Here is a 14,290-nt window from a genome sequence, read left to right as displayed (position 1 = left end):
CAGGCTTTGGTTTAAAACAGTCATGGGTTTAAATCCATGCTCAAATCCCACGTATTAGCTACTTGGCTGCTGCAGGGTAGATTTACCACAACTCTAAACCCATTTCCTCAACCGTAAAATGGAATTAATAATATCCACTTCATGGGATTAAATTAGCTAATCTATGTAGAGCACTTAGCGTAGTGCCCAGCTCACAGTTAATGGTAGCAGTTGGAATTACCATTTAACACATGGTTGTTGGTCTTCCTTCCTTCCCCACCCCCCACTCTCCTTCTTCTCCCTCTCTCTCTTATTTAAATATTTTTGGGCGAAGGAGGCATTTCTTTTGAGACCGTTTGGAGACCTATTCCTATTTTTTAGTAGCCTCATTTTTCCATCTTAGTTCATCCCCATATAGTGTGTCCATTCATGACTTCTAGTACTGAGAGCAGAGATTCAAAGAAATATAGAAGTAAAATATAGGTCATAGGTCCTTTGATAGATGTCTGTATCAACACAAAGAAAGAAACAGACAAAAGAGAGTGAATCTAGAAGACTTTTTAAAGGAAGTGATTCGTCAGCCTCATCTTGAAATATACACGTTTGGAATCAGATAGCCTTGGGTTTCCACCTGTGCTTTGCCATTTACTAGCTGTGGGTGAGTAAACTCATCTAGCCAAGCGTCAGTCTCCTCATGTATTCAGTGAAGGTAATAACACCCACCTAAAAATTGGGTGGGATTAAATGAGCTGATAAATGTGAAAGCCCAAGGAATTGACAGATAATAAATTATCAATACATGCTGTGTCTATTAGTTTCGTCCCCTCTCCTGTCCTACCTTCTCCATTACCTTCTCCCCATTAACTCTTTCTTCCAGCCTCCCTCCCCCTCTTGTCCTTAGTTTGGTGTCATCTGGACCTCCTAGTTACAAAGAAAAACATAAAGCCCCTTGAGTTGTGGGTTGATTCCTAGTAATTTAATGGTTTTCATGAAGATGTTGATCCATGGACAATCTCTATAATAGCCCATAAACATCTGCCCATGAGGTCTATAGCATGCTTTAAAACATATTTTTCCAGCTTTTTGAGAAAAGTGAAATGCAGGGTTGAAATGAAGGCCTTGCCAAAGGTTGAGGTCAAGTTCATCTACGACATCTTCTCAACCTACCAACCCTAAAGACTCTGTCATTTAAAATGAGATTTGTCCAGTAATATGTGGTCTTTCACAATTTGACTTATGGCAATTTTTTACTGATTTTTTCCTGGAACGACAGAGTACATTTTCAACTTTCCCACGCCAAGCCTTTGTTTTAAATGATGAGGATTTCATTTCTGCATGTAAACTCCAGAGCCAAGAAGGCATGGAAAGGAATTGAGTTTGCTTCTCCAGAAGGAAAAGGCCAAGAAGACTGAAATTGGTCTGTGCTGGAACTTCCCCTTTAGCATAGAACTGACCTAACCCAGAGATCAAAGCCTCATCTCCCACCCCTACAGGGAACACAGTCAATCTTGATTTCAGCTACAGTTGCTAATGTCTTCTCATCTGAAACCAGGTCCAGGGTGATCTTATCTACTTCCTGCCTCCCTCCCGCAGACAGCTCTCCTGGAGTCTGCCATCTACCTGGTTTTCAACAGCATCATCTGATGCCATTCATTACTTCCCCCACCTCCGCCATCACACAGTGAACTAGAGACTGGGTACCCCAACACCGTCCTTGCCTTCCACGTGTTGACAATCTTGTAACTGATGAGGTGATTAGAGTAGAAAAGCAAGTCGAGGTAAACCTCACTAAAAGCACAAATGAAGCGGTTTGGGCGTCAATTTCTTCCAGAGTCAGGGGGAAAGTGGCGCCGGCCAGGAGCTGAGCTGGTGGGAGTGGCTAGCTGATAGAAATCCACCGTGCCCTTCTCCATGGTGTGGGGTCACTATCTAGACCAGTTAAGGACATGACCTTTGAGTGCCACTGCCAGGATTTGAAGCTCAGCTCAGCCCATAACTAGCATGTGGCCTGGGCAAATTACTTGGCCTCCCGGAGCCTCAGTCTCCTCTTCTCTAGCATGGGGACCTGATAATACTCTGTATCTCACAGACCGGTGGTGAGGACAAACGGAGTTACGTGAAACACGAGGTCTATAGTAAATGCTAATAAGGGCTACGGATCGGTGTCATTTATGACATGGTGCTCTTGATACGAAATGGACGAGCGAGGTGCACCATCATGTCTGTGTAATTAGTTAATGCTGCCAGGGGAGGAGCGGGTGTGTTTAAGGCGCTGTCTGGGACGACTTGTATAATGTCATCTTCAAGCAAAATGCCTTGTAATTGGCGCAGCTCCGAAAATACACGTCTACTGGGGCGTGCACACCGGGCGGGGCTGTGGTCCGTGTCTGGTCTGCAAACACCCGCGGGCGAGCCCACGCTGCGCGTCCACTCGGACCGCTGGGTGTGAGGCTGTGTCTCTGAGTGTCACCGACACACACACACACACGCTGATATGAGCCCTGCTTCGACGTGCGTGTCATGGCTTAAAAATAGAGGCTAATCCGTCAGCCGGTCTCGCAGCGGCGGCGGGGGCGGCGGCGGCGGCGGCGGCGGCGGCGGGAGAGTCATGGCCGTGGGGCTGGCTGCGCCTGCGATCTGCCTCCGGGACTGAGACCCCGCGCCGCGCTCGCACCGAGGTACCGGACTGCGGGGGGGTGGTCGCCTCCCGGGCGCCGAGAGGCTAACGGCTCGAGGCTGGGGGCGGGGTGCGGGGCAGGGAGCGCCCAGGCAGGGGACGCTGGAGCAGAGCTGGCTAAGCACCCCCCCCACCCCACCCCCCACCCCCGGGCTGCCTCCCTGCTCCCTCAGCGCCTGGCTGTCTGGGCTGGCCGGGGCTCGGGCGACAGCCATGAACCTGTTACAACCGCCACGGCGGACGTGGGGGGAGGGGTGCCGCGGGCGAGGGCCCCTGGAAGCGGCTGATGGGATTGGAGAAGGCGGAGGGGCGTCCCCCCCCTCCCCGGGACCGAACGGGGCTTCTCCAGCCCCGGGGAGAATTCGAGTCCCACCGAGCTCTTCCCTACACCTGGTCTCCTTCCCGCTTCCTTTTTACCATTCAGCATCACACAGGCAGCAGAACCTGTTTGGAGAAACCGAGAAACCGTGGTTTGGGAATAAATTGATGGGGTCTTTAGGCCTAAGGAGACAAGGCAGATGATGATGATGGTGGTGGCGGTGGTTGTGGCTATAGTCCCATATTTCTGTGCTTCTTCAGCCCCAACCATTGCAAAATTCTCTCTCCCTGAACACCCTAAGATCCAGGCTCCCCTCAGCGGTCGTGATCCTAATGCCCCTGCTTCCTAAGGCCTGTAGGTACATTGTCTCCCCAGGCCTGGGGGAAAGGAGAGCTGGGGGGGGGGGGGGGGGGGGGGGGGGCCTGGCTGGCCATGAAGGATGGGTTCCCAGAGTGTATGCATGTCAAAGATGGCCTCTCCCTACTAGACTTTTGGTTGAGGTGTAGGGGGCAGAAGATCAAGAAGGGGGACCCTTGGGACCAGCCCACCATCACAGTGGGAGAGAAGGAGGAGGAAGAGGAGACGGGGTTTTGCCAAGTGGTCTCTCTGCCTGAAGGGCCCAGGAAGAGTCTCCAAGGCTGGCTCTCTCCCCCACGCTGCGCAGGCTTCCCCTTTCAGAAGGGCCAGCTGGCCAGAAGGGCCCTTTCAGAAGGGACAGAGCCCGAGGCACACATGCTAAGCCCCTCACTGCCAATCCCATGCCCTTCCTAGGGGTCACTTGACTCCAACAGCAACACAGATGGTCACTGCAGCCTCTGAGCTCCTGGGCCTGGCAGGATCCCTCATCCTTTCCCTGCCTCCCCCTTCTTCAACCCCCCAGCCTCCACCTCTCCCCAACACACCCAGACACACTACTCCAGCCTCGCTTGACTCAGAAATCCTCACATTAGAGATGAGGTTTAATCAATAATTTCTGTACACTGATCGAAGGAGGGTGGTTTGTCTGTCGTGCACATAGATCGGCACCTTCTTCCATTAGCTCATGCATCCAGCAAGTGTTTTTCAAAAATGTACACTTCCTCTTCTTTGCTAATCCCCACTCACCCCGTCCCCCAAAAGACACTTCCCATAGCACGCTTAGCTCTGAGGCAGTGATAGGGCAGCAGTGGGTTAAAGCAGCCCGTCTCTCTGGCGCTGAGGAGACAGGCTTGGCATATGTCATGGCCCCAGCTGCTGCTGCCTTCCTGCTAATTCTCTCTGGGTGGGTCCAAAGCCACCCCTCATTCCCATCCCAGCTCCCTAAGCTCTCTGCCTGTGGCCCCAGGCAGATGAGACCCAGATTCAGGCTGGCAGGAGCTCCAGCAGTGGGCATGGCCACCCAAATATCAAATGTGTGTGTGTGTGTGTGTGTGTGTGTGTGTGTGTGTACGTGTGTTGGGCGTGGGGGTGGAGTGGCGGAGCAGAAAGCCAGCAGCTGGGCATCTCCCTTTCCCCGTAAACAAGGACATGTGACTCTCCCACCTCCTTGTGCGGCTGAGCCAAAGAGCAGAAAGGAGCTGCGGCAGCTTGAAGGAGAGAATAATTGTGGAGGTCCTCCTGCTAGGGCCAGGCTTCCCTTCCCTCCCTGAGGATCCTCTTCCCGGGGCCCAGTCCAGTTGGCAAGAAGGGGAGCTTCTGCCCTAGGCTCACTCAGGTGTGCCTCCCATCCGTTCCTCCTCCAGCAACAGCCACCTGGAGACGGACGCATCCTCACGGCAGCCGCCCCTGCAGCTGCCGCACGGTTTCCGCCACCTCTAAGATGTGCCCCGGTAACTGGCTCTGGGCGTCTATGACTTTTATGGCCCGCTTCTCCCGGAGTAGCTCAAGGTCTCCTGTTCGCACTAGAGGGGTCCTGGAAGAGATGCCGGCTGTTCAACATCCCTTCCTCAATGTCTTTGAGTTGGAGAGGCTCCTCTACACAGGCAAGACAGCCTGTAACCATGCCGATGAGGTCTGGCCAGGCCTCTACCTCGGAGACCAGTATGTACCTGGCAGCCCCGGGGTCACTGCTGAGTGTGTGTGTGTGTGTGTGTGTGTGCGCGCGCGCGCACGCGCGTGCACGCGCATATGCATGCAAGAAGGAAGGAGAAGGGTGGAGGGGAGGCGCTGACTCGTGTTGTGGGTTCCAGGTTGAGGACTGAGGGGTAGGGGTGCATGGACAGAGAGTGGAGGATTATGAAGATACCCAACTCTGGACAGAAAGTCTCTGTTCACGTGATAATGTCATTGATTTAGCAAAATTAATTATTGAGTGCCAGTGCTACAAACCGGACATAATAGATGACTTCTCTGACCTTCCATCTATTGTGCTGTGATTCTGGGGGAAAAAAAAAAGGCAGGCAGTGGGAGCCAGGAAGTCGGTAGTAAGCTGAAGGGTTGACCAGGCAAAGCCACGATGTGTGCAGAGGTTCTGGAAGATGGGGGCCATGGAGAGAAGAGCATCACGGGAAGAGTAGTCCTCCCCTCTCTCTCTCAAGGGCGTTACAGTATACAAGGAGTTTTTCACATGCATTTTCTCTCTTGATCTTCACAACAGCCTTGTGAGGTAGGTACCACTATCCCCAGGTTACAGATGAGGAAACTGAAGCTCAGAGAAGTGGTGACTGGCCCAAGGTCACACGGGGCGTAAGTAGCAGAGCCAGGACTTGCAGGTTCAAGTTCAGTGCTCTTTCTACTTGAGGAGTTTGCACTGGACAGGGCATTTTCCCTGAGATATGGCCATGGTGCCTGAGAGGTGTCTACCACTGAGCTGAGGGGTGTGGGCCAGACGGACACCTGAAGGTGACATCATAAAACGGTAAATGTGGGCGTGGAGTAACTGGTGAAACATGAGAAGGTTCTGGGTGTCAAAGAGAGCGTAAGGTAACAGGGGAGCTAGGTGTGGGAGCAAGGGCCAGAATCACAGCACCTCAAGGTTACCAGGGAGGTTAAATATGAGCTGGCCCAACAGCCCACCTGATGTCCAAATTCCCTCTGCCACATCCATGCCTCCACACTGACCTCCTCCCTCTGCTTGAATACCCTGGTAGCAGGAAAATCATTCTCTGCCAATGATTGAAAACCATTCAATCTTTCTTCAGCGTGATTCCATGGCTGGGACAGACTTCCTTACACAAAGTACAGATCCGGTGAATTCTTCCCATAGATCAAGTCAAACCCTGCCGCCTCAGAGCGCTCAATATTTTATCATGTTTGTTGTTCACCCACCCCGTAGTCTTCTCTTCCCCAGGCAGAACCTCCCCAGTGCTCTCAACCCTTGCTCAAGGACGAGACTCCGGGTCATTGCCCATCTTGGGTCCCCGCTCTGGGTCATCAGTAAGTAAGGCAGACGCATGGAGCCAATGACATTAGCTAGGCAGCAGCCAGGGGGGAGACGAGGGCTCCTCGCTCCAGAGCCTCGCTTCCCCACCCTCCCTTTAACCTCTACCCAATGCAGGGACATAGCTAACAACCGCCGGGAGCTCCGCCGCCTGGGCATCACCCACGTCCTCAATGCCTCGCACAGCAGGTGGCGAGGGACGCCGGAGGCCTACGAGGGGCTGGGCATCCGCTACCTGGGTGTCGAGGCCCACGACTCGCCAGCCTTTGACATGAGCATCCACTTCCAGACGGCTGCCGATTTCATCCACCGGGCACTGAACCAGCCAGGAGGTAGGAGGGAAGAGAAGGGAGGAAAGAAACAATGGACATTAAGTTAGGGGAAAGCCCGAGGGTTCAAGTATGGAAGAGATTTTAATGACATGACCAAATGCTTAGCGTATAGTATCAAGGAAAGAAAAATGCCCTCAACTGTTTGCAAAAGGCAATGCATGAAAAGGAAGGAAGGAAGGAGATAATCCAAAATGTTAACAGAGTGGTGATGATAACGCACTCGGGAAATATCCCCTGGGTCCCCATTCTGGGCTAGACCCAGGCTTCCGTCGGTGATGAGTGTCTCCCTGTGAGTTGCTGAGCTGAGCTGCTGTGTTGTCCATCTTATTCTGTCTGGGCCTCCCGGGGGGTCTTCGTTCTTCCCACCGCTAGTCTGCACCCCATCCCGTCTCCCCGCACCCCTCCTTACCTGTCTTCCTCCTCACCTGTCCCTGCAGCTCTCTCCCTAGCCTTCTCCACCCCCCACCAACAGCCCCACAGCTGCCTTGTGTGTATGTCCTCGCAGGGAGGATCCTCGTGCACTGTGCCGTGGGCGTGAGCCGGTCCGCCACACTGGTCCTGGCCTACCTCATGCTGTACCACCACCTGACCCTCGTGGAGGCCATCAAGAAAGTCAAGGACCACCGAGGCATCATCCCCAACCGGGGCTTCTTGAGGCAGCTCCTGGCCCTGGACCGCAGGCTGCGGCAGGGTCTGGAGGCATGAGGGGAGAGGAAAGGAAGTCAGGCCAGGTGCATGGGTCCCTGGCTTCCAGCTGGAGGGAGGAGGCCCAGATGTCCCACCGTCCCCTGTAGGCGGGAGAGCGACAGGGCTGAGGCTGCCACCACTGCTGCTATTTGCTGGGAGGGAATGGGGAGTGAGGTCGGGTGATGTGCTGGGCGCCCAGGAGGGAGCTGACCAGAGAAGGAAGCAGCTATGGTGTAGGTAGACGGCAGTCCTGGGATTCAGACACCCTGGATTCCAGCCAGGCTGCTCGCAGTGACCCAGAGCCCCTTCCCCCCATTGTGCCCAAGTGTCCCCCCTCACTCCCTTATCGAAACAAAAGTGCCATCTCTGCCCCATGCCTGCGCAGGGAGTCGGGGATGCCGCAGGCACGAACGTGATGGTGTCCCCTTGTGTGTAGATGGTGGTGTAGAGACAGACGGTGCAGAGAGGGTGTGAAAAGCTGTGAGACCAGAGGGAGAAACCCACAGACGTGTTACTCCAAGCACAGGAAGAGGAAGTGTGGGAGGATTGGCGCTGTGCCCGTGGGCGCTGGCTGCGGCCAGAAGCTGCAGAAGGGCATGGCTGGGAGTCTTTAGAGGGTCGCTCACTTGCTGGCTGCAGGTGTCTCCAGGAGAAATAAAGACGGTGGACAAGAGAAGAGCCTTGTGAAGTCATTGACAGCTCGTAGGGGCTCCCCACCTCCCTTCTGGGAGCCCCCATCTTGCTGGAGATAGCCACAGTTCCTGACTCCCTCACAGTGGTCATAAACCCCCAGTAGTTCTTAGGGATGGTTTCTTTTCTCTCAAGTCCCATTTTACGTGGGCCACAAGCGAAATCTTGAATTGTTATTTCCCTCCATGTCCACACAGGGGCAGCAGAGGACCAAAAACTTCAGGCTTGCAACCAGTTGGTGTAGCTGCTGGCCGGGCATGCCCTCCTCCGTCTGCCAAGCTTAACATAGGTCCCTATTCCCAAACTCAGGGGTGTAGGAAATAATACCTTCGTTTTCAAACATTTCTCATTTCTCTATCAAGTCCCCATCGTGATGGGATCGAATACCCATGTTAAATCAACCCCAGCCTTAAATCCTACATTCAGGGGTTCGGGTTTTGCCTGGTTACCAAGGAGTTGGAGGAGAGGGAAGGAGGCTTGAGGTGATTGCTTCTTCTTGTAATCTTTCCAGGTTTGCCTCATTAGAGTGTAACAACGTCTCCTTAGTAAACTGATAAAAATTTAGACTCACCCACCAGAGAGAATAGTATGGTCTTTCTGTTCTCCCAGCTGCCAAACTGCCAGCTCCCACGTCCCTCCTTTTAAAAAAGACAAGTTCCCAGAGCAGAATATCTGCATGAGTAGAAGGAGACAGAAGAGAAAGTGAAAAATACAGGGAAGAGAAATCGCTCAATATGCCTGAAGAGCATATCTTACCCCAAAGTATAGAAACAGAATCTCAAAGCTGGAAGGTACCTTCCTAAATACTCCATTTCCAGCCTCCAACAAGGCATAAATAAATCGCCTGTTTAAAGTCTTTCGTGATCATCATCAGGCACTTGCTTCGACACCTTGGACACCTTTGATAGCTTCCACCCCATTTTACTAGCTCTCGACATGAAAAGGCTCTGATACTGTGCCTGCGTCACACAGTCCTGCTACAGTGGTAGTGAGATGAAGCCAAAAGATCTGGCAGCCTGGGCTCCGTGGCTCGGAGGGCCTTTGGGCAAGTTGCTTTGTCTCTTCCCCACCTACTCACAGGCCATAGTTCTGTCTGCTTCCACGGAGTTGCTCCGGGCATTTGATTAGATATGCAATACAAAGCTTGGAGCCCAGTCAGCATTTAATAAGTGTTCTTTCTCTTGCTGCGTCCCTCCCCGCGATTTGAAGCCAGCTCTCTGGTTCTCCTGTGTCCTCTTACTTTCCGCCGAGCAGCTCTGATTGTTTCCAAGAGTGCATTTGTCATGAGTTTCCTCCCCAGCCTTGCCACCGGAGGCATCTGATTGTGGCAACCAGCGCTGGTCTCTGTGCGTGAAGCTACACCTAGACGACAGGAGACCAGCAGGACCTAGTAGCTGGGACCTCAAATTTCTATTACCGTTGAGGGTCAAATTATTCTAAGGGGCAGAGTGAGGTCTTCCTTAGGAATGTGGATTCTAATCCAAATGCATCGAATCCCTGTCAGAACTAGGTGCAGGAGGACTCAAGAGTAAGTACAAATAACCCAGAAGTAACGCAGGCTCTCAGAAGGACTGTTAGTGTGACCTGACCAGTACAAAGTACGGTAGAGCTGGGACACCCCCCCACCCATTTTAGTCTAGTAGATAGATTACTCTTGAGGTAACCGCAGCCTCGGCTGTATTCCTGCAGGCTGAATCTGCCTCCCGTAAATCCCCTGGAATTTTTTCAAGCTGAACAACTTGAGAATTTATTTCTAACTTCTGGTAGAAAAGGATAGTTACTAAAGTATATTTGACCAAAGATGATCTTCACAGAGGAGGTGGCATATTTTTATCATTTAACAAAGCCATGCTTTGCTTTGCTTAGGGAGTCTTCTGCCTTTGCAGATATTAAGACACCAGCTCATTTAATCCCCATAAAACCCCTGCGAAAGGTGTCATTGGCATTGCTGAAGAACAGGGAAATTGAGGTGAAATACTGTTCCCAAGGGCACACAAGCAGTAAATGTAAGCGTTAGGATTCAAACCTGGTGCTCTGGCCCCAGAAGCTGTGTGTGTGATCATCCTGCTTCTACGCCTTTGGTCCCTAACTCCACCATTTAAGGTTGTGTGTGTGTCTGTGTGTGTGTGTGTGTGTGTGTGTGTGTGTGTGTGTGTTGTGGGCCTATATGGTTGCAGGGAGAGAAGAGGCTGGCTACAGCCTGGCTGTTACACAGAAAGAATCAGTGCTCTCTTCCCAAGGGGCTGGCGATGTCTGCTGTCACAGCTGGGTCTTGTGCCACCTGCCAGAACCGACGTTGAACGTCCAGTCTCCCTAATCCTCTTCTTGGAAGAAGTTGACCATTTGAACCCAAGCAAAGGGGAAATGCACAGGAATAAGTGAGCCCTTGTTAGATTCAGCCTGTTCTTCCAGCCGGCTGGGCCTCGCCCCTCGGGAGCTGCGGCCCCAGTCAATCGTGTAATCCTGCTGCGCTCCTGCCCTTGCCGCCTCCAGCCTTGGCCTGTGCGATGTTGACTCAAGCCCTTGTGGTGAGCCCCAGAGCCTGGGCTGCCTCTGGAGAGAAGGAGGAATGTTTGCCCAGTCCGTCACCCCTGTAACTAATCCCAGTTGAGAAGCTCCACAGGGAGAGGAGCTAAGAGAGAACGGCTGCTCTGAGCCCCTACGTAGCAGATGGATCTGCAACCAGACAGGCGGCTGAGAACTGCGTCTGCCGCATGGAGAGGGCTGGGCCCGGCTGGCTGCGCAGAAAGGCCTCCGCCAGAACAGGGTCTTACACAGAAGGAAGCCTGGCCGGGGAGAACGAATCTGGTTGAGAAGAAAGACAAACCCGAGGCGCCTGGGTGGCTCAGTCCCTTAGGCGTCCGGCTTCGGCTCAGGTCATGATCTCACAGTTTGTGGGTTCGAGCCCTGCGTCGGGCTCTGTGCTGACAGCTCAGTGCCTGGAGCTTGCATCCGATTCTGTGTTGTCCCTCTCTCTCTGCCCCTCTCCTGCTCATGCTCTGTCTCTGTCTCTCTCTCTCTCTCTCTCTCTCTCTCAAAACTGAATAAACGGTAAAAAAAAATAATAATAATAATAATAAATAAACAAATAAATAAAAACAAAAGGGAAGGAAGGGAGAAAGAGAGAGGAAAGGAAGGAAGGAAGAAGGAAGGAGGGAGGGAGGGATCCAGTTCATCATAGATTCCTCTCCCTAGAGCTTTTTTTGAAGATGGAGCAAAGATCCAAACGTTTAGGGAAGAGCCATGTTCATACCCTAATCCCTGGATCCTATGAAAATGTTACCTCATGTGGCAAAAGGGATTTTGCAGAGGTGATTAAAATACAACTTTGGGGGTGCCTGGCACAGTTGATGGAGGACGCAACTCTTGCTCTTGGGGTGGTGAGTTTGATCCCCATGTCAGGTGTAGAAATTACTTAAATAAATTAAAAAAAAAAACCCAAAACTTTAAACTATAACCTTGCATGGGGAAATAACACTGGACTGTCTGGTGGGCCCCATGAACCCTGAAAATCAGAGAACCTCTTCACACTGTGGTGAGAGATTTGACATGGGGGCTGAACCTTCATTGCTGGCTTAGAAGACAAGGAAGGAGGCTGTGAACAAAGGAAGGCAGCTGGCTTCTAGAAGTGGGAAAAGGCAAGAAAACAGATTCTCCCCTGATCCTCCAGAAGAGAACACCGCCCTGCTGACAGGGCTTGATTTTAGCCCAGCGAGACCCATGTCAGACTTCTGATCTACAAAACTATAAGATAATAAATTCTCATTGGTTAAGCCATTCACTTTGTGGTGATTTGTTACAACAGCAATGAGAAACGAATATCAGCCCCTCAATTCTCCATGAAGACCTTTCCACGTGAGCATCTAACCACTGGTTCCAAATGCTGAGACTAATCTCCAGTATGTTTTTTTGTTGTTGTTTTGTTTTGTTTCAGCTGAGAGCTGGTGACACACTGTAGGGGGAGAAAGATTCATTTGGGAAGGGCTTTACATCAGGGGTAGCAAACTGGCAGCCTGACACATAAATTTACTAGCAGAGGGTATCTCATGATCTGTGCAACGGTTCCACGCCTGGGATTTCTAGTTCCTCCTAAACTTTTGAAAGGAACAGTGAACCTACATTTTCACATGACAATGGTGAGTAGGGGCTGTCCCGTTGGGATGAAGTAATACCTGCTCTCCAGGTCCTCACTCCCCATCACTATGTTCTTACACTGAGCCTGCTTCATTCAAGATCATTTGCCTACACACATGCGCCCCCAATATTTAGAGCAGCGCTTTCAACAATAACCAAATTATGGAAAGAGCCCAAATGTCCACCAACTGAGGAATGGATAAAGAAGAAGTGGTATATTACTCGGCAATCAAAAAGAATGAAATCTTGGCCATTTGCAACAACGTGGATGGAACTGGAGGATATTATGCCAAGCGAAATAAGTCAGTCAGAGAAACACAGATATCATATGTTTTCACTCATATGTGGAATTTGAGAAACTTAACAGAAGACCATGGGGGAAGGGAAGGGGAAAAAACAGTTTCAAACAGAGAGGGAGGCAAACCATAAGGGACTGTTATACAGAGAACAAACTGAGCGTTGATGGGGGCAGGTGGGGGAGAGAAGAAAATGGGTGATGGGCATTGAGGAGGGCACTTGTTGGGATGGGCACCGGCTGTTGTGTGCAAGCGATGAATCATGGGAATCTACTCCTAAAGCCAAGAGCACGTTAGCTAACTTGATAATAAATCATATTTAAAAAAAAAAAAAAAAAGATCATTTGCCTACAGCCCCTGTGGTAAATCAACCCTATCACGGTGTCTTAATATCTTACCAAGAAATGTGAGATATTCCTTATCCTAAGAAGCCCAGAGAAGTCCATTTTGCCTCATTTTTTCCCAATCTCCACCTCGACCCCTGCCATTCTTGGACTGTTCTGCTCGTGGGCAGTGGTCACTAGCCTGCGAAATGGCCTAGGATTGTTCCCTTGATTTGGCAGACATTTAAGTCCTCTGCCAAACTCTCATTTAAGCGTCTGGAAGCAGCCTGGGAGAACGTGGCTAGTACAGCCCGTCCCTCAGGAAGATCCCTTGGAAGCCAGTGGGGAGAACTTGAAAGTGACCTCGGGAAGCAAGGAGAGGAATGTTTATCAGCGACGTTCTGATGGTCTGCAGACTAAAAGAAAAGGACTCTCGTCCTCCTAGGCGACTTTCCTGGAGGCGGTTTGTACAGTTGAGAATTGAGGGGAGAGGCCTCTCCCTGCTAGTCTCTGGAGTTCCCTCACAAACTCGGTCAGGGCTGGGCAAGTCCACATTCACCACCTATGACCTTGGCAGAGCCTGAGTTCTTAATCCCAGTTGAAGCCAAAAATAGCCCAAAAAAGGCCGAGGCAAGAGGGGTGGTAGAAATATTAACCTGGGAGGAAGACAGGGTCAGCTTCAAGAATTTCCACATCCCCACCTGTGGGACTGAACACAAGGGTAAGGTGTATCGGCAACTTAGAGCACTCCTTCCCAGCTGCACAGCACCTTGGCCCCCGGCCCAGGGATGGAAGGACGCTCACTCACATTAGGAGAAAGGAGAGATGCGCCACGAGATCAGGAAAGGGTTAAAAGGAAGTGAGGAGAGGCCGGACACCTGGAGCAAAGGCTCAGGTAACCTCTGCCAAAAACACATGCATGTACAGCAAACTCCCAGCTGCCAAACAAGACAAGGCTGTGCGATCCAGCCCAGCTCAGGACACACAGGTGAATGATCACAACCTCAAAAATACCAGAAGTGGAGGGAATCCAGGAGAATCTCTCATTCTGTGACTTTTCTGACCCTGCCTCACAGAGCCCTGGCATTTCAAATAGCTTTTCATGGGGCCATCGATGGGGAGCAGGTGCAGGAAGAGAAACCCTATGGTGATTCAAACAGAGCAGATCTGTTTTTATTTCCTTATGTATGCAGATTCCATTTTTAAATATTATTTAATAGGGCTGTCTGGGTGGCTCGATCAGTTGAATGTCCGACTCTTGATTTCTGCTTGGGTCATGATCCCAAGATGACGGGATCTAGCCCTGCATGGGGCTCCATGCTGAGCATGAAGCCTGCTTAAGATTCTCTCTCTGCTCCTCTTCCCTGCTTTCATGATCTCTCTCTCTCTCTCGAAAAAAAAAAAAAAATATATATATATATATATATATATACACACACACACATATATATGTAATAAAAAGATTCTGCTCAAAAAAAAGGTTTGTAATCCACCA

At 51.3% G+C, this 14,290-nt stretch overlaps 1 protein-coding gene across 1 annotated transcript; it reads left to right on the top strand.

Moving 5' to 3' along the window:
• Positions 1–2,340: 2,340 nt before the first annotated feature.
• DUSP26 (dual specificity phosphatase 26) lies at positions 2,341–8,025 on the top strand. The gene is made up of 4 exons (XM_049631403.1): positions 2,341–2,657; positions 4,697–4,994; positions 6,451–6,665; positions 7,171–8,025. Exons 2-4 carry the CDS (start codon positions 4,774–4,776, stop codon positions 7,368–7,370), a joined length of 636 nt encoding a protein of 211 aa, XP_049487360.1. The 5' UTR covers positions 2,341–2,657; positions 4,697–4,773; the 3' UTR covers positions 7,371–8,025.
• The last annotated feature ends 6,265 nt before the right edge of the window (positions 8,026–14,290 follow it).

This window comes from Panthera uncia, chromosome B1 (assembly GCF_023721935.1).
Source record: "Panthera uncia isolate 11264 chromosome B1, Puncia_PCG_1.0, whole genome shotgun sequence".
NCBI lineage: Eukaryota > Metazoa > Chordata > Mammalia > Carnivora > Felidae > Panthera > Panthera uncia.
This window is presented reverse-complemented; position numbering and strand designations above follow the sequence as displayed.

Coding starts and splice junctions, on each gene's coding strand:
- DUSP26 (XM_049631403.1), top strand. CDS start 4,774: ATGTGCCCCGGTAACTGGCTCTGGGCGTCTATGACTTTTATGGCCCGC. Junction 4,995..6,450: donor GGCCTCTACCTCGGAGACCA/GTATGTACCTGG, acceptor TACCCAATGCAG/GGACATAGCTAACAACCGCC. Junction 6,666..7,170: donor GGCACTGAACCAGCCAGGAG/GTAGGAGGGAAG, acceptor ATGTCCTCGCAG/GGAGGATCCTCGTGCACTGT.